We start from the raw sequence: 25243 nt of genomic DNA on the forward strand, positions 1-25243 counted from the left end.
GACATAGAGAATTAGTTTGTTTAAATATCCAGTGTCATGGTGCAAATTGTTCCTAAGTACCCGGTGAATTGACTTTAACCGAATGATATTCGTACAGAAATACATTTCGCAGTTGCGTGTTGAAGTACATCTTAAATCATACAATGGCCCATTCATTAAACCTAAACAAGACGTTGTTCTCCAAAGATTAATTATTTAACAAGGTGCAAGATACATTTTAATTAACATATATTTAGTGATGCAAAATCGAAAGGTATCGAGGGAACATGGCACCAGTATTTATTGTAATACCTTCTAGCAAATTGTATTTTACTTATCTGTATGGTAACAACAAACAATCAAATATTAGGAATGAAAAATCAAAATAGTTCATAGTGATTACTGCCAATACACTTTGGTTTGGAGTTCTAACATCCGGATTCTCAAAATATATATATACAACACCGTCAGAAATCAATAAAGTATGCGGCCATATTTTAATATGAAATATATGACTTAGAATTTGGCACAAAGCGATCTATGTAATAGAGATCAGGCTGTGATTGAAGATAGTGCCAACGCAAACGATATGCCGTTAAAACAAAATAAATAAAAAATATATAAAATATATCTTGTTAAGGGTTGTGAAACTGAAGTAACGTCTTAAAATTGCAAGCATTTACAATGCGTTAACATGAACTAACCGATATTTTAGTTTTGACATTTTACCTGCTAAATGTAAGAAAGGGCTGTGCTCACGCAGTGCGGACACCATTTAGATCACAGTGAAATAATATCGATTTTCTTGTTTTGTAGTTGGCCTTGATTTGTATGTCATCAAACCAATGAAGTTTTTATACACTCAAACTGTGAAAGTTGGCATTCGTCATTTTAAAACAGAATGCATATATGGTTTCGCATAATGATTGCATCTTCTTGCGTGCGTTTATTACTGTAACTTGAAAAGATACATGTCTTACATGAATTTAAAACCATATATAGAGTTTGAGGTAGCAGTTGTTTAAGGAATGTTGGTGGTTTGAGATCGTAAATTCAAGTTACTTCAAAGCTGACATCTGCGCATTCATATGTGTACTGAAAATCTTTATCTGTATGCATTGGGCTTTTGTCATCCAGGAAAAAGTCAGTATGGAACTTTACATCTATTTAGTTAAAAAGATGAACGGTTCTTACATACACTTTAAAGTCGGAGATAACAAATAATAAACATAATAATGAAAGTAATTAAATCGAATAAGGTGATATTATTCGTTTGGAGCCCAGAGTGTTCATTCACCCTTTTCTGCCCACCCACGAGCCCAGTATACACAGGAGAAGAAAAGAATCCATCACCGCAAAGGCCAGACTGCACAACTCGATAGTGCTTTCCAGGAAATCTGCTATCAAACGATTGCAATGTAACATCAGCGAAAAAAAATTATTTTAAGAAAACTGGAGGAAGCAGAGCAACAGATAAATATTAGGAGATTCAAAATGAGAAGTATTTCAGGCGGGCTTAAAATCAAATGAGCTTTGTTTTCTTGAGAGCTCACTCGGCAACATTTACTCTTGTTAGGTACAAATCTGGTTTCGATATCAGCATCACGAATAAATAAGGCTCAGTCGCCACCAGCAAATTAGGATAAATAATTTAGTTGTGGGCTGCAGTACTAAAGCTGGACCCTTACAATTAAAATATCTCGATGTGTGATTTTTTTTTGATAAATGTTTATTAATTAGGTCAAAATGAGGAAGTGACAATGCGCTTAGATTTAAAGCAGGAATGAGGTAAGTCTTTTGAAGGAAATTAACGTTGTTTGAATTATTTTAAATGAGAGGCGCATTTTGAATGGAACGGCTAATAAGCCATGCTCTAAATTCGTCATTGTCTATATCAAGATTTCATGTAGTTTGAATAGTTTTAGGTGATCATTGTCAGAATATATTAGAATAGTTCTACCAAAAATAGTCGCGTTTTCTATTGTTCCACAAAAACATTCTCACTACTACGTTCATTTTAAGCTGATGATAAGTCTGTTGCAGCAGTTTCATGAACAGTTGTTGCAATGCACCTGACTTATTTAAATGTTCTTACAATTTTATTTAGTAATAACATAAATGTGCACACCTATGTGCTTAGTGAAGGTGGTACAGTCGAAAGCGTTAGCCAGTGACACCAATAAGAAACACCTTGGCAGATGCGTGCCAATAAGTCAAATATATCAGTGACAATAACTGAAGAACAGTACATTGTCCTTTAATTATATTTGACAAAAATACATTATTTTATTTCGAATGGTGGACTGGCATCAGTAAATGTGAACAACAAAGTTATTAGCCTTTTAACATAGTATCTCTGGGTGTTCCATTGACCATTGAGACCAACACAAGTACATATGCAAAATACTCGTACAATCGCTGCATCCCGAAACGACTCGATAATAAAAATGAAACAAGCTCAATGAAACATTGATATGGCCATTATGCCAAACGCAATTCTTGTAAGTTGCAAGCTGTTCTCCAAAAATAATATGATACATCTACACAGTCTATCATAGGTAGCTGGTTCATGATACGAGTCAGGAGATAGCACTCACAATGAAGACTGAATGTACTCGGATGTGCTAGCATTAGAGGATAAAACGAGAAGAATAACAACCCGTGCATAATGCAAATATATTCATTTTTACGCATACAATGTTATTGTAAATTAGGTAGTCAATGGACAGCAAGATTTTGATTAAGCATTTTGATTGCTCTCATTCGGGGTCCAGAATACAATTTAAAAATATTTCAGGAAAGTACGGTGGATGCTTCCAAGGTTAACTTGGTTAATAGAATTGCAGATATTACGTATAAGTTCCGAATACGGATGATAGGATATATGGTTAACATACTGTTTGGTCAATTGTTTCGGGGTAATGATCAATGCAGTAGTGTAATACGTTATTGTGATTAGTTTAGCCAAAGCCTAGAAATCATTTTAACATAAGGAATACATCTGTAATAGAACGACACAAGAATAAAAGTAAAATCCTCTTTGCTGTTTTTGTTTATGATTGTTTCACAATAGTAATCCGTGATATCCAAAATTTGAGATACTTGTAGTAACGGTGAGTAAAGGACAAAAAATATTGGAGTCTAACTGATGTGGCATATGTCCTACATTGTAGAAAATCAGCAATCAAGACTACACCCATTCAGTTATTTATTTGAATTAATCACTGAGTTTTTTTTAATAAATTATTGGTGAATGATTACTAACAAATAAATGGAATAAACAATGAAAATATACAATGCACGATTGTGTTATCTAATTAATCGCATAGTCTAGAGTTCATGGATGTTATTTTCATTTCAAGTATGTTTGTTTGGAAATCATGCATAAGCCATTAGCAAATCTGGGAACAAATACAATGTAGAAGCAGAAACAAATTGCCACAAAAGGGTTCTAGAAGTGTTCTGAGCTAAGAATAATGAATGCAATTAACATTTTGTTGTTTCATATGGTAAACATTTCCAGACTATAGTCTAAACTTATTGCATAATTTTCACATAAAAGGAAACACAACATCTTATCGTTCGATTTTTACCTTAGACGAATGCTTAAGCGCACAATAAGTTCCCGTTCCAATTGCTAAACGGTTAATTCTTTAAAGCCAATACTTCTCAAATTAATCACGATTGATAAAATATTCGCAGACATGAAGATCAAACACGCAGATTCCCATCCATACTGAAGAATTTGCGGAATTAACATACACAAGCTTCCTGAATCGTGAAAATACTTTCATGAGGTGGAAATGGTACATCAAGATCACAGTAATCTCAAAAACTGGTGCATGTTAACCCTATGTTGATGCAATAAAATGATTAATATGTAAACTCTCTTTTATTCAAGAATAATTTTTGAACACGTTTTAGGTGACACTAAATTACGAAATAATCTGTACAACTAGGTACCTATCCCACTCAGTTTTACCACAGCGACCGTTTTGATTGCACGCACTTATAAAGCGCACCTATATGATATTAATCTACACTAGTAGCCAGACAGAACAAATCACGACTAGGCTGAAAACACAGAGCTGATGTACATCGAGAGATGAAACACAGGGATTCTGCGATATGCTTTAAGTGCATAGGTTGATTTTATTAAACGAAAAGTAGTCAATCATTATTAAAAAGACGCATTTGAATTATCATGCTAAAATGGAATCATTACAGTTCATTTCAATGTCTGAAATAACAGCGTACAATACCTCTCTGGACAGATACTCCTTACTGGTGGTGTCCTGATCTGTAGATAGTTTGAAACCAATTCTTGGAGGTAACACTTTATACGATAGTACCATCGTCAGTTCTTTGGCGTAATACGATCTTCTACAGAATACCCCTACCTTTTCCAATAATATTGACGGCCTTCCAGTGCAAATTGGCAGCTCGAGACAAGAGGTTTTGTGTACAGTACATTTAAACCGGATGCAATGCTACATAATTTGCAATGTATCTGAAAACGACTGCAACCATTTCACATCCTTTTACCAGCCATGCAGAAACAGCCTGGAAATGAAGACGGTACGGTCAGTAGAATCTTTTTTTTCATTTGGAGAGCTGTGAGTAAAAAAACAAAAGAAAACAAACAAAACGGCAATGAAAAAGTCAATTCTCACGGCTTGCCTTTGTAAGAATTCAGACAGGGTCGTCAACGCGTGAATGACAGCACTCACATTGGCTAGACTGTAACTTTCAACTTGACCTTGGCCTTTAGCCGTGTCTAACCCGTATGTAAAAGAGCTGCCCATTTGGTTGCTGCCATTTTGTAGTATAATCCACAATGTGGCCGTTTAAAAAAATGGATTGCATTGGAAGTTTCACCTATCAGTTAAATATGCAGTCGAATGCTTGTTTCAATGTAATATGCCCTTTTTGGGGGAGGGGCAATGTTCTTTTAATTCAAGAATGGAGGATTAAATGCGACGCCATGCAAATTTGATGTCCCAATGCATTTCAATTTAAAGCGTAATCCAGGACCGCGCAACCGGGCTCAGTTTTACCGTATTTTATCCGATCGCTGGAAAAGCAAATGTATTTTTAAATGTGATTTATGTTCGGTATATATTCTGAGATTAACGTTGCAGATGCGGCGAAAATCAAACTGTAGCCACTATATTAGATTCAGATTAGGGAGTTTCAGCTACTAATAATCACAGGGAAGCGAAGTATTGTTAGTTAGTGACAGATCTACTCCAATACGAGTGATGTTATCACACAATCATCAGTCAATTACAGAATGTATGAACACTCATTGAATAAGTCGGTCATGGAATTTGAGACACATTAAGGAGACACACACACACACACACACACACACATACAATTTCCTATTTGATTTGTCATAATTTCTCTCCGGGGTTTGCTGTTGTGAAATTACTTCAATATGTTTACGCGACTATAATCCAGAAAAAGATGATAATTTGCAGCCGATGTTTCAAAAGGGGGATACCGTATAAAAAATTCCTGATTCGCTGGAGAGACGCTTTAATTTCGCCATACTGTGGCACGTTAGTCGTCGGAGAATGTTTATCTTCCACATAATTGGAATTCAGCGTCTCCGCTCCAATAACGATAGTCAGTAGCAGCTCGGAATCAGGGCTCCTAAATCATCGAGGTTCGTATCACTTCCAATTTCTAAAAGAAGTTTGGAGGAACAGCGTGCAGCTGTTTCTCACGCGATTGGATGATTCCTGTGCTAAAATAGGGGCAAGACATTTCGAATAGGTACAAGAAAGGAAGGGAAGGGAGAGATAAACAGGAAAAGGACAGTTAAAGACTTAGAGCGAGAGAGGGAAAAATTGTAAAGAATATAATAGGAGCATTTTAATTGTAAAATGATTGTTCTAAACAGCTGCATTACCACTGCCACTGAATCCTGTTACAGAAAAAAAAACTTAGAGCAAACAGTTGAATGAAACAAGCTTGAAATGTTTGTTTGTTACAACCTGGTTATCATTGTATACATTACAGTGCTTGGTAGATAAGTAAGTGACTGAAATTGTACCAAAAATCAATGTCCACACCAACCGGACAATACCGGCTATGTTTTTGCTTTTTGTAGGCATTTTCAGCAACAACTGCTTCTCAGCATGCAGTATGTGACTGTGGGAAGAATGTTTATCCCTATACTTTTCGGCAAATAACTGCAAATTGATTTCAAATCCATTTAGAAAAAGCTTAATATTTATCGATTAAATAGCGTTTTTAACAATGTGCTACATATTAGAAAACAAATCATATTTATGCATTTTAGCTCATTTAACAACGTGCCAGCTATTGTTAAATAATTCACCGTTTATCCCTTTTCCATGTATTTAATTGCGCCAGGTACTCATAAAATCCTTGCACTGATATTTCAATGTAAAACCCAGTTATGTGAGTTATGTTCTTGCTCAATGAATGCATATTTTGCAGCAAGTAAATTGACACGAATCGGCTGCATTAGCGGGGGAAGTAAGAACGCTGACATTTATTTAAGTACTTTTGTATCAGGGATGGCAAACGGCAGACAAAGAATTAGTGGATATCCTTATCTGTCTTATAAATGTCTTTTGATCCGAATGTATCTATATTTGTGACTGGCCAGAAATGTTGCTGTCATCATAACAAGTAAACGCATTATTTGGTCCGCATAAGTAGAAATTCAAACTAACTGATTGCTGTAGAAGATGAATTCCAACCTGCATAGTGATTCATTTTAATAAACTTTGCTCTGGTGCTTAGTTTAATGGCAAACAGTACATCCAGAATGAAGAGATGTATTCTCTCAAATAATTATCACGGCTTAAGAAACGTAGCTCTGGAATAATTTCGGGCTGTTCTATGGCATTATTGCCATTTGGTTTAACGAGTTATGTCATGAAGCAAGACAAAGGTCATACAGATGTTTCCTTTACACTATAAAATTCTGCTGCTACTTAGTTCTTTAAAAGTTAATTTCTTATTGGTTTCAAGTACCTGAAGATATTATTTATGAAGTGAAATGCAAAGAAAAAATGAGCTGGGAAAGTGTGGTTTTAGGCCATCCTAATGTCAGATTTTGCTTAAGCGACAAAGTATTTTAGAAGAAAGCGCTTTTCGTTGGTCAGAAATATAGGTTGCAAAAGGGTGGATTGTATGAACGTTTATATAAAAGTAACCACAGTCACAGGTACAATAATCAACCACACAAAAATACCTTCACCAAACTGTAAAACGTTTAATGTGATCTAGCCTATAATTATGTTCATTATTCATCCCGTTACATGCAAATAAAAATGCTAGCAGTTTTGGATTGTCTTGTTTTCTGTACATGCAAAATATTGCCCTATTTTCTGTCTATTCATTTATGTGATGTTCATACATCACTGGCTTATTTTGTGCACCGTTAGTAGCCAGATATGTACTAAGCGTGATTTATTCCAATTGCTCATTTATGTAAATAGCCCAATGTTGCTTTGTTGAACTAATGGAGATTGTACCTTTTTAATTCTTCATATATTTACCGTCTACTTTGCATATCACGTGGTCACCTCGCAGCCAATGAGGAAGCAAGCTTCAGCGACACTGGCTCGTCAATGCTGCTAAGTCTCAGAGATTCAGTATCTCTTTTCAGTCTTAGGGGCTTTTAAAACGGCCACTAGTCTCAATGTTGGACGTGATATGACAGCGTCCGTGATACTTCATCCCCGCTGGATCGACACGGTAATGTTCGTCTACGACAACAGTTTGGATGAAATTAATAAAAACATGGATGGATTTTCGGGAGGGAACTTCACAGCAAATCAATGCAGGAATTTGATGACCCATCCAGCATCCCTAGCTCCCAGCTCTGCCTACTCGTCGAGTGAAGTGCCAGCCTCTGGCATCTCTGAACCTGTCAAACAGTGTAGTCCTTGTCCTGCTCAAACTTCGTCCAGTGCCGCCCTTCCTTATGGATACTTTGGGAGCAGTTACTATCCCTGCCGCATGAGCCACCATAGCAGCATCAAGTCCTGTGCTCAGCCCTCTACCTTGTCTGGCTATCCTGCCGACAAGTATATGGACACGTCCGCCGGCGAGGAATTCACCTCCAGAGCTAAGGAGTTCGCTTTCTACCAAGGTTACGCGGGGCCATACCAACCGATGCCCAGCTATTTGGACGTACCTGTGGTTCCCACTATCAGCACTCCGGGGGAACCGAGACATGAAACACTATTATCCATGGAGAGCTACCAGCCCTGGGCAATTACCAATGGGTGGAACGGGCAAGTCTGCTGCTCGAAAGAGCAACCTCAAGCCACCCACCTCTGGAAATCAAGCTTGCCAGGTAAGTATAGATAAACACGAGTCTTTCAATGTCACTCCAAACTGTTAAAGAGAAGGGAACAAAGCATTGTGAGGTGTAAATACATACGGCTAACTGGTCTTAAGTCTTCAATGGGTTATGATTAAGAAGGCATATGCGTGATGCCCCAGTACTAGCACCGCTATAGTATCATGCAGTTAATATCATTATGCATGATTTTTCATTATCACTTCTCAATCCTCATCCATTTTCAAAACTATATTTTCTGCTAAATTTTTATTGCACAGGGTATAGTCGAGGTAATATCCCCCACGGCACTTGAACTTGACTCCGGTGTCAGTTACCGTTTTTATGTTTGTTTTTGGTGACGACTGCTAAATGCTATGGATGGTGAGGTGTGTTTTCCTCTTCACAGACGTGGTTTCGCATCCCTCGGATGCGAGCTCTTTTCGGCGTGGTAGGAAGAAAAGAGTACCATACACCAAAGTGCAGTTGAAAGAACTTGAGCGGGAATATGCCACGAATAAATTCATCACCAAGGACAAACGAAGGAGGATATCTGCATCTACAAACCTCTCTGAGAGACAAGTCACTATTTGGTTTCAAAACAGACGAGTCAAAGAAAAGAAAGTTCTCACTAAACTGAAAACTAACAGCTAGTGCGACAATTCCAGAGCCAATCGGACTTCATTTGAACATTTTACAAATTTCTGATCTCAGCCTGAAAAAAAACCTCACCACCGCTCATTTTCTTGATGCTAGATTTATTTTCTTTCTTTCTGCCTGCTCGTTGCTTTTTCTTGACAAAAAAAAAAGCAAAAACAAACAAGTAAATATCTCGGAGAGACATTGAATGATGATGTTGTGAAAACAAGCTAATGTTCGCCAAAAGGCAATCAAGCCCATCCAATCAAGAGTCTAAAAGGGTTACTATTTTGAAATGTAGCAAACCTGCGGGCTTAGTTATTGACCGCATATAAACCAGATCATTTCAAAACAATAATTGTACCAATTGGATTTATACAGTACCTTCGCACAAACCTCATCAAAGCACCGAAAGAAAATGTGTTTTGCTGGAAAAGGTTCTGGTTAACAAAACACTAGAGTGCATGAGAGTTTTTCCTCAGGTAACCTATGGGATATATCGTGAAATATAAAATAAAATGTATGTTTACGCATTACATTTTCTTTGGATGGGATGCGCTATCTTTAAAGATATTAATGTACAGGTAGAAGGAAGAATATATTCTAAATAGCAATGTATATGCGGAAATAAATACGTACTATTCAAGCACTCTACATTTCGACCTATGTATATATTATGAGCATCCACACTTTCAGAAATTAAGTAGCAGTCCAGATTGCCATTTTCTACACAGCAGAAGAAAGATCTGTCTGCAAACATAGAACCACCCCCTCCCGTGTAAATTAACTAAATATTAAGTCTTTTCTCCCAGCTTATTATGTTACCCACTTCACATAGCATTAGGCTTCACGCAGACCTAAGGCGCTCAGCTTCCTTCCTAAAAATGATGACATCTGCGTGCAATTGTATTTTTTTTTAAAATACTGCAATGTTATATCTGCATGCACCCTCCTGCTTAGTTAATATATACCAATAATAGTAAAAAAAATTACGAATGATAATCACGAAATTAAGATGTCTTGCATTATGCTGCAGCTGTTTAATTTGTATACCCTGTTGTCTTTTTCATCTAGTGAATTACTTGCGTTACAAGAAATTATTTCACGAATAAAAGATCTTCATAAACACAAGCGTCGATTTTTTTGTTGTTGAGAAACATGACTCCAGTTAATAGCCTTTAAACTAAAATGTAAATAAATATGGTCCAATCCAGATTTATTCTTCATGTCAACTCCGTCATTGCTGTAAAGGTCTAAAATACCTCGGAACCATGCTTTCGTACGTAGAATTAATCAAGACTGAGAACAAAAGGTATCCGAGAATGTTCCCTGTTGTTTTTAATCGAAAACATTACTACCAGTAAAAGTATCACGATTATGACGGTAAAAACGCTTTTCGGAGTGGATTCTCAAGTTTGCATCAGCGTTTGCTGAAAGTTTAAAGGCAATAAATTGGTCTCCATATTCTGATTGGAAATATAAGCTCCCCCCTTGGTTTTAATATGGAGGCAGGGCGTTAGGAGGGGGGCTTAAACCTTGACCTTGACGAAAACAGATAGTCTTTGACCTTGACTATTAACCACTCATGAATAGTCATGAAGTGTATTGGTAGAACAAGTGCGCCATCTACTGCTAAATCCGTAGATATTCATTTACTCACGCATTGACCGAACGAGAGAACAACTATTCCAACAATCAAAGAGCAAAGGGTGAAATGGAACTGTCAGACGTAGGGCAGTAACTCTAACAATTAATAACGCATTATCCAACTCGTGGAAATGTTCAGAGAAATTACTTGAAATGCTCGAATTTGAACGACCAGTAGGGAGTCATTTACTAATATTAACAATAAAACCTTTAAAACTAATCAACAATTTTAGGCGTTGTACTGGATTCACAAGTGCAAAGGTGTGAAATCAATAGAAAGAAATATGGAAATGTATTTCGCAAATTGATCATTGCGGTTGGTTTTAATTTTAGCCTCAAATAAAATAAGTAAGGAAACATTAACTAATCATGTAAAGTTGACCATGATCACGTTTGGAAAATTCTTAGTTAGAAGGAACAGTCGATCTGCCTGTAGGCTGTCTGTCCACTTCCACGCTTGCATTACTTACTCTATCTCTGTGTCCCATCTGTCTGCATCTGCTAAACTGTTTGTCAATTCACTTTCATTCTCATATAATTCATGACTGAGCAAAAATTTCATTTAAAAAGAATCAGTATCACGAAAGCTAATTGTGATATTGTGGAATATGGCTGCAATTAACCCGAGGTTTTAAAAATTGTATTTGTTTATAAACATACAGGCCGCGTTCAGTACAAGTATACCATGTGGATAATGGTAGCCGAGGTTTCATTTTTTTGTATAAAATTAGACATTTTTATCTGCCTTTGCAGCAACCAAATATTGTAGCGATATGTTTTGGGAAAATTCAGAAATTGCACAGACAGAAAGCTCGTTGATTCATGCTTGTATAATATAGAAATACGTTTTTACTAGTTGTGGTTATGCTAACCAGGTTGGCCTTTGTAAGTAAGAGAGGTTGTTACGTTTAAGTTGAAATGTGCAATGACCAGACAAAACAACTCATTTAATTTTCGTTTGCCTCCTTCTTAATACAGTCTAAGCCATAATCCAGGAGTTGCCCATTGCAGCAACGAATCCTGGTTTGTCAAAATGCTGTGGGAATGAAAAACTTGTACATTCATCACATGACGCATTCAAACCAATCACACCACCCGCTTGTAAAATCCCTTGAAATGTTTGTTGGAAACTACTTGAAGAGAACCACCCACATTCTTCCTGATCAAGACTGGACTAATGATCCGAGATCATTGTTTTCTGGATGCACAGATTTGGAGTATATCATAAGATTTCTACTTACTTGGAAGATGAAGAAATAATTGATCAATGTTTAATTAGTTAAGAGTAACCATTTGTGATTAGTACGACTAAATCAGCTCATTTTATTGTTAGAATTGACCATTATTTACGCTTCCAAAGAAACTAATCATGTGCAAAAACCTTTTTCGGCATTTTTGTTTCTTCTTTGGTCGTTCTTGAGATTTAAGTAAAATAAACTAAAGGTAAAACATTGTACATAGGCAGTGAGAAGTCAATGGCAAGTTTCTGATTACCCGAGGCGTTGCTTGTTATTAATATATTGCAAGATAAAAGTTTAGCTAAAATTAATGATATTGTCAATGTTACCCTACTGATATAAGCACAGCAAGCAGGAGATGCAATCAATGGGAACTGGCATTCTAGAGTATAATCATTTAGCTTTCGATTCTTCAAATTTTTCTGTGTCAATGATTCATCTTGAACCGTGAATCTCTATTTACAGTAAATAAAAGTGCCTTTTATGAGTACAGTGGCGATCACGAGCGATTAAACTAGTTTACTGTAAAAACAATAATGCATTTGCATCATTGAATTTGAACTGTGAAATAGCTTCAGTAATGACCTCCTGTGTCGTGCAGTCGGAGACGCACGCATATGTCACTTTAGAATGCCATAAGAGACTTAACATTTCTATAGAAATATACGAAACAATAGACAAGCGAATTTGAAGGGCTTTCTGCCTTGAATTATTCATAATTACAAGATCACATCATTTTATAATGTATTAGAGAACATTAAGGTTTGAAGCCGTTGTCAAGAATCCAAGGCGCGTTAAGATATACCTAATACAGTTTTGAATTTAAATTCGCCAGTCTTATTTTCATTTTTAAAATAAAAGAATCGAAATAATCACATCGCTGTATCTTTGTCCATACTAAATTACGCTGGAGTAATTGTTCTTTTTGCCTTCATTATGTGTATTTTTATGGATAAAAACGGTTCATTGGATTTATTTTACTCTTTTCATTTTGAGGCCATGCATCATGTATTGTAGGATATACTACAAACCACGGTTTATGTTTTTATCTCTCTTGCTAACTTTATGTCGTACAATAAATTTATCTAAAGCTTAAAATTTGATAATTAGACTGAGGAAATGCCTATTTCATGATAGTGTGGATCATTCCAAAATAATCTTCAGTCTAAAATGCCTGACCTGGACCCAATGATGAAGGGTTGCTTAAAGTGAATGTGCAACACTGTCCACAGCCTCAACTCCGACGAAACACTAAGGGTGCCTTTTTTTTTAAAGGCTATCTATAATTTTTAAGTGAAATTTCGCCGGACTGACCGCGCAGTTGTTCAATTTAACACTTGAAACACAAGACTCTAGAATCACAGCGACTTTAAAAGAAGACCCGATATTATTTGGTGTTTTTTTAGTTAATCTGCTTCCAGCTAAATCAGATACACTTGTGAAGGACACGAGTAATTGTCCCGTTGCTTTCCTCGCATTTAGTATAGAATGTGACCGCAGTGCAATATTAGTGCATACGCTTAAGACATTGGTCGCAACACGGAACGGAAAAAATAAATTCTTTAGCAGGGAAATATATAATCAGTGAGCTACTTCAGTTGTTATAGAAGACAAAAACGGAACTGCACTTTTAAAAGTGAAGGCACTCTTTAAAAAAATAGAGAAGAAATAGTATACATGCCACGCCATTGTACAACCTCGGACATTATATTTACAAACGACCTGCTAAAGTATAGATGCAAATATTAATATTGTGCTCGCACATTAATGGAAGTATACAAATGTAAGTGTATAATATTCTGGGGAAATCCATTTGTGTAGATTTCACATACGAAACGAATAGTATATGGTATATATTACAAATATGGCATTAAATGATTTATTTAATATTCCTACCTATATATATTTCTACTTATACATATATGAGTGTGTGCTCATACACACGCATACAATATTAAGCTAATAATAGTTGCGATGATGTTTGGGGCAGATAATGTTGCAGATCATTCTGAGTACGTCATGTTTCATTTCTATCTGTGTAACGAGTGTTGAATTTTCAAACTGACACAAGGCATAATTAACCTATCACCTAATAGATTTGCCTATATTTAGCGGTGAAATATATTTCATTTTTTGGAATTTTTAAATAACATGTTGCCATTGATAAATAATACAAAACTCGAGTATTTACAAAAGTTAAGTATATCTTTGGTGAATGCGCAGATGTGTGATCATGAGTACAATTCCACTTAACACTCTAATATCACACGTCAAAATATCCTTTAAATTGTCGTGATATATTTTACATGATACATAACTCCAGAGTTCCTTAAAATCGCAAGTCCGACTGTTCCACTCACCGCTTATTCCAAATTGAATATAAAATAAATCATTGCCTCCAATTCAGCCGTTTTTGTACCTCCAGATACAAGATTACATGTCAAGAAAAGCAGAATAAATTAGATTTTTAAAGGTTTTTGTTTCATACTTAGATTTAATAGATTTAATTTCTGATGTTGACTGTGAAGTTTTCAGTGGTTTGGATCAGTATTTTTCACGTGGTCTTATAGTTAAGGTTTCCGGGTAGTGATTTGTTTACTTGTTTGCCAAATAATACAGGCCAAAAGATCTTATATCATCTACTTCGAAGATGTGCATGACTACTTTTATTTAGAATATGAGTTCTTCTGAATATATTTAGATGCGAATGCAGTGTCACAGCATGGCATTCTCGTTGTCAATGTGAATATTTCAAATACTTAATGAATTAGCAGTAAAACTTTAGCTTGATGTTTCTACATGTAAAAGTATAAACAATGGTAAATCCGTGCAAAACTGTGTGGAAACAAGTTTTCAAATTGAAACAGTATATTATGATGTGAGTGTTGTCCATTGAACTCAAAATATTTACTAAGTCCTACTCGCAGGAAAATATAAATCGCATTCTGAACCACAGTTATTTGAAGTAATTTACATAACTCATTAATAAAATATAACAAAGAGGCTGCATGTAATTCATTAATTGCGGCTTTCATTAAAACGAAGTTCACTCCTTTTTCTCTGGTACACACAGGCGCGGTCAGTTTTGTTGTTGACATTGAGTATAAGTTCAGCATTTCATTGTTACCCCATATGTTCTTTCAGTTGAAAGGGATTCAGTCATTTTGTCACATTGTAGGTTTAGTGGTCACACAAGCTACGTGTGTGGGTCCTGAATGTTCATCTGGGAGACAACAGAATCACACGGCAGGCTTGGAATATGCGAATTTGACAATGGTTAGGTGCAATTAGAAGAATTTCGCTTTTGAGTTGGTAAGAGTACGCCAACTAGGCACTGGATAGAGAAACAGCTTTGTGATCCCACCGCACCTGTGCATGGTGCAGTACCGGCTATTTTTTTTTTTGAAAGATTGTGGATTTCAAAGTGGGAGGAATCTATCGGAAATATGCAGGGGTATAGTTCACCTACTCATGTTCCAGTTTTGCCCTCGTTTGAGGTGAGTACGGATCCTTTAAAGTAGGTAATTCGGAAATTCCGAGATGTGCTCCTCTAGCCAAGTTCAAAGTACCGATCCTTCAAGTTCAAAACCAGCTAATTCAAGTAAAACTGTGCTTCCCTTCTGCAATTTCAATATTGATGGCTATTTGACCTGGCTACCCTATTGCTTTAGAGCAGTGGCGCCCGCTGAGGTTTAATCTTAATTTCTTTTATGAAAAGAAACAACGTAGAAAATTATTATTCATCTATTGTTGGATTTGTTCAACCTTCATATTTTCACTTGTTTTTGTTTTAATCCCGCTACCAAAACTCATAGCTGGAACGTTGGTGTTGGACCATCGGTTATAACCGCATTTTTGAAAATTTCACAACGTGCATGCCAAATTCAGAAGCATTGCATCAACTCCCCGTGTCTGTTCAAATTAGCATTTCGCCTAAAACTGATAATGGTTCAAAACAAAATCGCAATAGACTCAGAAATACTAAGAAGTGAAACTTCATCTTTGTGAACTTTCGAGCAAAACGCATGTGTATTGAATATATAATGCTCTATTGCTCCAATTATTCCAAAGGGGAAATTTCGGGATTAAATAATCTCTCCTTTATTTTGCCGGGTAGCGTGTTTCGAAAAAAAAACGCGCCGGCTCAACGTTTTCTATGTGACGTTTTGGCCAATATAATACCGGGATGTTCCCGATAGGGGATTTCGTTGAAATAATTATCCAAAACTTTCTAACAAAACATGCGAAAGTGTTTCAATAGTTTTATTAGGAAATTATACAGGAGCTAAAAATAAACGCGGATTTAAGTCCTGAATGTTTACGGCAACAATTTTGATGTATTCCCACCCTTGAACTACCGATACATTCAAATACTCGTAGAGCAGTATATCATCTTAGACTAAAATGATTGTCCTTGCAGCTTTTTAAAATGTGTAAAATGCTCATTTATTATGTACAAAGTGTATTACTTTCAAGTTTCATTGCCAATCCTTACTAAATGCTCCTGCTTCTACGAGGCTATTGTCGTGCTGCCTGTTTTTGATTGGGCGCAAAAATAATATTAGGGAATACGTTTAGCGTATTAATTTTGCTGAGTTCTAGGTCTCAATGTTTTATATACAATCTCTTATTTCGGGACCATTCCAAGAAATCTACTGGGGTCAACAAAATTAACAAAGGAACAATCCCACACAACTGTGGCTTAGTTTTCATCTTTAAGTATCATCCATTTGGAGGCTGTGCCTATCAAAACTTCGAAAGCCCTTTGAATCTTGAAGAAGTGTTGTTTATTAACACATAGTAAGTATTTTCTCTCAATAAAATGCTTGTTTCTCGAAGTACTTTCTCTTCAATGAACTTTGTGCGGAATTTCCGCGACATTAGGCATAAAAATGGCCGACACTAACTGTTGTCATTGCCACTGAAGAGGCGGTAAAACAATCACAGACAACAAAACAAAAACACGGATTTTCGTTATAAGAGATTAACTCTGCCGAAGCCAATAACTTCCAGTTTAGACTTTGAGATTCATAAGTTTTGTTTTGCCAATTAGATAAATACAAACTAGTTGGAGAACCTCCACAACAACATCCCAACTCGACGTCCACCAGCGCTATGAAAAGCTTTTATTTGTACAATTTTTGATTTAAAATGTAAAATCATGCTTTCTGCGAAACGTCTGAACGTGTCGATGCTCCCAGTTCACCGTGCCGATTTCAAAGCCAGCTACTTTTTATTAATGAATGAATAACCGTGTCTTACAATAATGTGGGAGAATTCCGTCAAAAGGCAGCAGTTGCTGTCTAATCACTAGCTTCAGTTGAATTTTTCAGTGTACGTGTAGAGGCTGGATGAGGATATATCCACGTTCAGCTTTTCATGAAGGTGTTCTTCTCATTTGCAACGTTTATCCCATCTAGGGGACAAAAATGATAGTGCAGAAATGAATGAAAGCATTTCAAGTTAGAAAATTGACTTGCTTTGCGGTATAATAAATTGTTTTTTGCGGTTGCAAGCAATTAAGCCATATGTGACTTCGTTTGCGAAATAACAGACAATGTAACTCGTGGGAAAGACCGAAAACCAATGCGTAGAGAAGTTCCTGAAAAATTTGCAAAAGGACAACAATGGCCGGCCGTTTCCATGCTGTATTGATAAGCTTTAGGGCAACCATAAAAATCTACTGGTCACAAATATAGTTATCAAACTTTTACGCGGTGGTTTGTGATATTTAAAAATGAATGAATCCATGCGCGACAAATTATATCTAACTCGCGGTTTCATTGCAATTACTGACACGACCGACTTCACAAATGTTGACAGGGCTCGTCCAAATATTTATCTATTTGTCTCCCTCTCTCTCTCTCCCGAAAGTTTGTTTTAAGCCATTGTCACTGTGATTTAACTTTCATTTCGCCCGACAGAATTCTCATCTTTTTTTAAAAAAAAGTACATTTCTTACATTGGCGCAGCATTTTTTTTCAAGGTTGAAGTTCAATGTTAAGCAGGCGCTGCATCTTTAAAGTGCAAAGCTGTCAAATAACTCGAGTGAAGACTTCGTCTTACCACAGTCTTATTTTTGTCGCTAGCTTTTTAAATTTATTTTCAACATTAACAATAGGGTTTTAAATCCGATTTCGTTGCTGATAAGAGCTGCGACAAAGCTTCGAAGTACATGTCAGTGTAAAGAAATTCAACTTCATCCGGGTCTCAGCCCTCCCGTTGACTTGGACTCCTGCAGGAAAATAGACTGCGCCGCAATAATTCACTGATCCCCTTAAACTTCAGTATTTACATTACATTTGATCCACCATCAAATTGCAATGGAATCTCTGCAGCGTTTACCTGATCTTATTCCAGAAAGGTAGGTCTGTTTAATTTTTGGAACAATTCCTTTAGCTTTATACGACCACAGCCTTGGACATGAGTATAGGCTGAAGGCTAAGACTGACGGCTCGAATCAATTAGATTGTGAATCTGTAATTGAAAGTAACTGTAAAAGAGCGATCTCCCAATAAATGAGAATTGGGAAAAGCTGATGGAGAGAAAATGGCGAAGAGAAGAAGGTAGTGAATAGCTCTCCATTCATTCATCACCTTTTACTTAATCGGAAATGCAATCGCCAGCTTCCCTTTTCGTTCGGGAGGTTATGAAATAGCCACGACGCCCCTATTCTCTTTGAAACGGTATCGGCAAACTGCGTTCAAAGACACAACAACATATTTATAGAGAAATTTTTCCCTCTTCAAGCTAAATAAAGGGGGTATGAAACTAGATTTTGATCAACATGTAGGAATGACGCCCAATGTACAGTTGTTTTTAAAAAACAACTTGCTCTTTCTAACACTCAGCCCGACTTTTGATCAGACAAAGCGGGCTTTTTGGTTTTTTTGGGGGAACGCCTGATTGCTCATGTTAGCTGGGAACGTCATAGATCCCATGTAGGTGGCGTCTTCAGCTCACCCCTGGTCAGCTAAAATGTCTACTCCGGTGATCTAGAGGAGCTGGTTGTCAAAACTGCTATTAAAACCGCAGGCCCATCTAAATCGTCCGCTTTCGGTTGTCATAGGCGTTCTGTATTTAATTATATTATTAAGACAACTTTATATGTGCCGGAATTTGACCATCCGTACAGCGACAGATTGTGCTAATGTCTTTCGGCTTTCCTCACTACACAAAAAAACCTAAACTCTCAAACAAATTCTATATCGCAGTTAAATAGTCCCGAATACCAAGACTGGTTAAAAAAAAGTCTGAGTACAAATCAATCCAGTTAGGTTTTAAAGACACTTTCATTTCTATCTTTTTTTAAAAAAAAGTGTCAGATTTGCAGCCTCTCGCGTGTTATGGGTCTCCATTGCTGTTCTGTGTAACACAAATGAATTTATTTTCTATCAGGACCGTAAGTAACAATTTAGAGGTGTTGTAAAGTAAATTCTTGAGCTATATGCAATATACAATGGCAGTGCTGCATATATAGTGTTATATTGAATATTACAGAGCTTTATGTTAAAACGTGGACATTGTACATTGTTAGATTCACATTTTCAGCATGTTCAATAACCGAGATTTCTGTTACCTACGCGGGCATTATTTTTAATAGCGATTGATTTGTTCAATTACAGTAGGCTAAAATTTTGAAACAGGCATTTCGAAGATTTTGCATTGGTCCGTATTTATCATAACGAAACTGTTAGAAAAGCAAGATTCAATTGTCCACTTGTTATTAACACTGTTCCAAGTACAGACTTCTTTTTACTGCATGGAATTTAATTTAAATAGAAGGTCTTTCTGGCAAATGTTTATGGCAAAGGTCCTTTTTCCCAGGAAACCTGCTTGTTTTGGCATTGCGCAGTTGTTTTTGGAACAGCAAAAAGCTAATTTGTGACAAATTCTAAGGCAAAGTTTAACTTCAACTCTTTTGTAGAGTCCTATTCTTTTCAAGACATCAGGATTCACCGCATGGCATTCTAACTCTTTGGGTGTATTTAAATCATAAATATTGTTACATGGAGATAGTGCACCGAAATAAAATACTTTTTATTGGGCGTTCTTCAATGAATGTAACCCGCACTAAACTAAAACTATTAAAAACACATCAGACAGCACTAAATCTGAGTCTGATGCTTATTCAGTTGTCCTTGGTGCCATTTTATAGAAATATGGAAAAATATACCCACGGCCAATGTCAAATAAAACAGCACCCCTTTTATCCGCTTTTGTCCACTTCTCGCTGTTGCATCCTTAACTTAGTTTTAATGACATAATCTGTTTTTATACAACACAAGCAAAAAAAAAGTCCGAATGTAAAATTGAGCTGCTCATGGGAATTTTTACGCCAATATTTCGCATCTTCCACCGAAGTGGATGACTGCTTTTATATAATTTGCTGACAGGGCCAGGGTTTTGTGTGTGATGGAGTTGAACGTGACCATGCCCGCTTATAACAAACCAGTAGCAGAGCAACTATGTTAGGAAAATAAAAGTCTGTCCGTCTCACATACTCGGCAGATTTGTCCGGATTGGGTTTTTTTTGTAGCAGGAGTAATCTAACGATGATAGATAAGCTAAAAAGAAACACAAACTAGATTCGCGTCGAACTCACGTACGGTCTAACTTTGCTTCTCCACGCATCTGTGTGGTCTATAGGAGATTTTCAGAAAAGATGGGAAGCTATTTTACTGAAAACAGGATCTACCCATTTAAAGATTTCAATCTCGCCGTAATACACGGCGGTAAGATTTCTTATAGGACCTTTGTCTTTATTCGTTTGTGATTTCACAAATTCTGTGCAGGCGACATAAGCACAAAACATAACCGCCTTTCATTTTAAAAAGGCTAAAATAAACGAGAAAGCAAGGGATATTATTTGTCAATAAAAATGCCGAATATTCCGCAGAATCAACATGGAAGAGATCAGTCGAAAAGCATTTTGTTCGAGAAAATAGAGTTTCTGATACATTTCCACTGTGGAAATTGTTAAGTGTGATTTCGCGTCTACCCTGGCTGCAACGCAGCTGGTTGGAGCGCCGCGAAGTGAGTGTGCCAAATGCGTCTCTGGTGTGAAGGTTGAACACCTTCACAGTATTATTCGAGCTTCCCTTTCCCTCTTTCGAAATGTGCAGAGCTGAGATGTAAAGAGCTTTGCACTCCTGGTGCGAGGGGGGAATCCAAAGTGATGCATGTCAATTTCTCCAGGCATCTGGTCACATGACTGCCCTGTCCCTGCGATGTATGGAGATACATTTCCACGTCAGCTTACGTTTCCAAATTTTTACTCCGCGGATCAGCTTCAAAGAGGCAGCAGCATCTAAGGACCATGTTTAGCTGTGCGAATGCAAGCTATTCTTGCGCTAGGGGACCCCAAGCAAGCGATGATGGATTTTGATGAGCGGGTTTCTTGTGGCTCTAATCTTTATTTGCCTAGCTGCACCTATTATGTCTCGGGTCCGGATTTCTCCAGTCTGCCTTCTTTTCTACCCCAAACGCCGGCTTCTCGCCCCATGACATACTCCTACTCGTCCAATATCCCCCAGGTTCAACCTGTGCGAGAAGTTACCTTCAGAGACTATGCCATCGATCCTTCCAATAAGTGGCATCACAGGGGGAACCTCCCGCACTGCTACTCCGCAGAGGAGCTGATGCACAGAGAATGTCTGCCTGCCAGTACCATGGGCGAGATGTTAATGAAAAATAGCGCCAGCGTTTACCACCCCAGCTCCAACGCGTCCTCCAGCTTCTACAACCCGGTGGGGAGGAACGGGGTCTTGCCGCAAGGATTTGACCAGTTTTTCGAGACTGCCTACGGTTCTAGTGAGAATCAGCAGTCGGAATATTGCGGGGAGAAGAGCCCAGATAAAGCGCCGTCTGCGGCAACTTCAAGTTCGGAGACCTCGAGAGTGTCTGTGGAGAAGGAGACGAGCCCCGGGAGTAGCAGCCCGGAGTCTTCTTCCGGCAACAATGAGGAGAAAGGCAGCAACTCCAGTAGGTAGAGTCAGTGCCCACTTGTGAGAGAAAGTTTTGCGATCTCGCGCGCTGCTGTTAAAATTTTTATGTGCTGTTTTATAAGCATATAAGGGGGTTTATGGATGGCCTGTAGATTTCCCAACAAAACTTTTTTTTTATATAAATGACAGGATCACGTGTCCAGCTTTGAAATTGGCCGTGAAATAACTCCAGCCAATCGCTGCATTAAAATTCTTCCACCAGCATCTCAAAAAGTGGGTTTGGGGTTAAAAAATCTGATCAATTAAATTACTAGGTGCAAATTTATGAAAAATTGCTTTTGGCTACCGGTGATCTTTGTATGTATTAATGCAACTCAGTGATTCCATAAAACACATGTGTTGACACAAAAACTCTATTTATAGGTTGTATTCGGTTCCATAAGTAACCGCTTTAAAACATAATGTGGCAAAATGACATTTTTAACAGCTATATAAATACTTAGCATTGAGCTTCCATCATAAAAACTTATTTCAGGTCTGGGTGACAGTATTTTATTTAATAATCACATTTCATAGTTGGGCATTTCATCGGCAGTCTTAAGGCTACAATGTTACCTCTGAAGACTGCTTCATGTTGAGTCTTAGATGCGGAACGACTGTAGAATTAAGTTCCCTCCCCTCAGAAAATTAATTCCTACTTCTCAGTGCCTCTAAAAAGGCACCTCAAGTATCCCATTCCCTAGCCCCTTTTAGTTGACGCTCTTCCGGCTAAATTAAAACTTTTTGCACCTTTCAATGTTCCATTTTCTGTCTTAAATGCACGCATTGTGGAACTGTCCCCCTCTTTAAAATAAAAGTCCCTTTCTAAAATTGTAGTCAACGTCTAACTCCGGGAGCCTCATTTTTAACTTACAAGTATATGGTTGGAATGAGACTATAACCCAGTTACAACTTGAAAAGTCCACATCCATTTGAATCTATGTAAATCGAGGCAGCCATCTTTTATCACTAGGACCTGGCAAAATATGAAAAAAAAAGCATGCTGTTGCTTTATGTGGACAATTCTTTACTGCGGGGAATGCTGAGAGAGAAAATAAAACTGCTGTATGAAAATTGGAAGTCTTGCGGAGTTGTCTCCCCTTTCCCTTTGAAAGTGTTCAGAGTAAAGCATATATTGACGCCCGGGAAGCTGAGTGTTCGTCTCACTGACAACGACCAAAGTTTAACTCACTGTTTACCTGTTACAGGTGGCCAGCGTACGCGCAAAAAGCGGTGCCCCTATACCAAGTACCAGATCCGGGAGCTGGAGAGAGAATTTTTTTTCAGTGTCTACATTAACAAAGAGAAGCGGCTGCAACTTTCCCGGATGCTCAACTTAACCGACCGGCAAGTTAAAATTTGGTTTCAGAACAGGAGGATGAAGGAAAAGAAGTTAAACAGGGACCGCCTTCAGTATTACACCACGAATCCATTGCTCTGAGATTAGACTGCGATTACAAAGAGGAATTTCTCCGCCCTATGTTCTCCTTCTACGAAGAAAGCGGCCAGGGCCGAATGCAGAGGTAAAACATAAACTCAAGTTCGAGTTTGAGAGCAGATACTTTAGTACAGTTTTGACAGGCCCGACAACTTTGCAAAACTAACTGGGACGTCTAAGTTTCAACTTTAAAAAGTAACTGGAATTAATGATCATCGTTTGTTTCACATAGCACACATTATTATATTCTCACTTGTGTGATCTACATGCTTTGTACAAAGGGTGTCTCGAGAGATAATTGTTGAGATGCCAATGTGAATGCTTGGATTTAGTTCAGCGAAACAGATTTGTCTTAATTCGAAGGAGAATGCAGCATCGTTTTGAATACAGACCTGTGTATTGGAGCCCTAGGAGAACCAGTTGACTGTTGTGGACCAGCTGCAATATAAAAACAAAGTAATAAAATGTGCGCATGCTTTAGATTAGGAAGCTTTCAGTGGCGCTCACTATCAATCACAACTATTGGATATATATTTTTTATCTTCAGTTACAAGGAGTAGCAACCAACTTCGTTCTTTTTGTAACTGACCTTTCCGTAAGGGTGGGGGGGAGGGTGTGGAAGGGGGGGGGGGGGCGTCCGGGGGGGGGGGGGGGTGTGTTAGCGCGACTGTTCTCTAAACAATGCCTGCTCATCACTGCTTAGGACACTGAAACTTATCTGTATAAAAGACAGATTAAAACCTAGATCTCTACAATAAATCCGTGTTTTTTTTCTATAAATAATGAGGAGTAGTTCCCCTTCCACCCCTCATTACCCCAAACGGAGAGTATGCATGTAAAGATGCAACTTGGAATTCATTCTCAAAAAATGGCTGCTGCTGGGAATCACAGGCGTTTTTTTGTGTCAAATTCATGTTCGCCTCTAAAATAAGCAAGTGTAATTAAATTCTGTTTAGAATGTAAAGTTTGTACCTTTTTTGGCGTGGTACTCTCTATATAAATACTTTACCGTTTAAAACATAGCTTGGAGTTATAGAAAACGGGCTATTTTATGCTTGCTGAAGCAATCCGTGAGTGGTTATTTGTACTTGACATATTGTGCGTCGTTATTTGCAAATGCAGTTTTTACGTTTAACTTTTCAAAGAGAAAGGATACTACCCATAATGGCATACTTGAGCACAAATTATTGTAAATATCTTGCTCTTTTGGTACAATATGAATGTGTATTGACAGTTTTAAATAGGAATAGAGTTTAAAAACTGCTGCTCATGCATCTATTATTTTCACGGATTCCTTCAAAAGATGACAAGTCTGCAGTACTTACAATATTGAAGCCATCTTTGTCCGTGTGAACCAAAGACAGAAAATTATTTTCATTGAACACATACGTGTTTTATTGCACAATGGTAACATTTCCTGTACATCATCGTGTAATCTTTTATAGGCCGATATACCTATAGGCCCCATTATACAAAGATCGCGTATTCGTTACCTGATAACATATGCCAGCCTTTTAAAATAGCTCTTTTTATTAAATCAATCGAATCTAAATGTTTGTGTGGTCTCCGTCAGGACCCTCATTAAAAGTAGGTGGTTTCCTTGTACTTTCACATGAAAAGATAGATGACAGCGTTCGAGTATTTGCCTTTATCCCTTTTTTTTTCCCGGCAAAGTTAGTTTAATTTGCAAGACACTGAAACATATTAAAATGGCTGGACTATGCACCATGCACTGGGGTGTTTTTGTTTTGCATTAAACGCTTAGATTTAAAAAAAAACGAACTGCAACTCCCTTTAGGGGGATATTTTTAATCAAATTATGATTAATTAAATGTGGTGCCAAAATTTGCTTAACATTTGTATATAATTTATATTTATCGGTTTGAATAAAAGGGTGTAAGGTTTGCATGTACGCGTCCAGAAATCGCACAGTGAGATTCGAGGTTGAGAAATAAACATGTTTTTCTTCTTGAGAACGATCCATGTA

At 37.4% G+C, this 25243-nt stretch overlaps 2 protein-coding genes across 2 annotated transcripts; both read left to right on the forward strand.

The window, feature by feature from the left end:
- The first annotated feature begins 7590 nt into the window (after window positions 1–7590).
- On the forward strand, window positions 7591–10030 carry hoxa13b (homeobox A13b). Its single transcript, XM_020526886.2, has 2 exons — window positions 7591–8323; window positions 8718–10030. The coding sequence occupies exons 1-2, from the start codon at window positions 7678–7680 to the stop codon at window positions 8960–8962; spliced, it is 891 nt and encodes a 296-aa protein (XP_020382475.1). The 5' UTR covers window positions 7591–7677; the 3' UTR covers window positions 8963–10030.
- Window positions 10031–20978: 10948 nt separating this feature from the next.
- Window positions 20979–23857, forward strand: hoxa11b (homeobox A11b). The gene is made up of 2 exons (XM_020526889.2): window positions 20979–21816; window positions 23027–23857. The coding sequence occupies exons 1-2, from the start codon at window positions 21168–21170 to the stop codon at window positions 23257–23259; spliced, it is 882 nt and encodes a 293-aa protein (XP_020382478.1). The 5' UTR covers window positions 20979–21167; the 3' UTR covers window positions 23260–23857.
- Window positions 23858–25243: the final 1386 nt, after the last annotated feature.

The sequence above is a fragment of the Rhincodon typus genome, chromosome 2 (assembly GCF_021869965.1).
Source record: "Rhincodon typus isolate 14 chromosome 2, sRhiTyp1.1, whole genome shotgun sequence".
Lineage (NCBI taxonomy): Eukaryota > Metazoa > Chordata > Chondrichthyes > Orectolobiformes > Rhincodontidae > Rhincodon > Rhincodon typus.

Coding starts and splice junctions, on each gene's coding strand:
- hoxa13b (XM_020526886.2), top strand. CDS start 7,678: ATGACAGCGTCCGTGATACTTCATCCCCGCTGGATCGACACGGTAATG. Junction 8,324..8,717: donor CTGGAAATCAAGCTTGCCAG/GTAAGTATAGAT, acceptor TCCTCTTCACAG/ACGTGGTTTCGCATCCCTCG.
- hoxa11b (XM_020526889.2), top strand. CDS start 21,168: ATGCAAGCTATTCTTGCGCTAGGGGACCCCAAGCAAGCGATGATGGAT. Junction 21,817..23,026: donor GGAGAAAGGCAGCAACTCCA/GTAGGTAGAGTC, acceptor TACCTGTTACAG/GTGGCCAGCGTACGCGCAAA.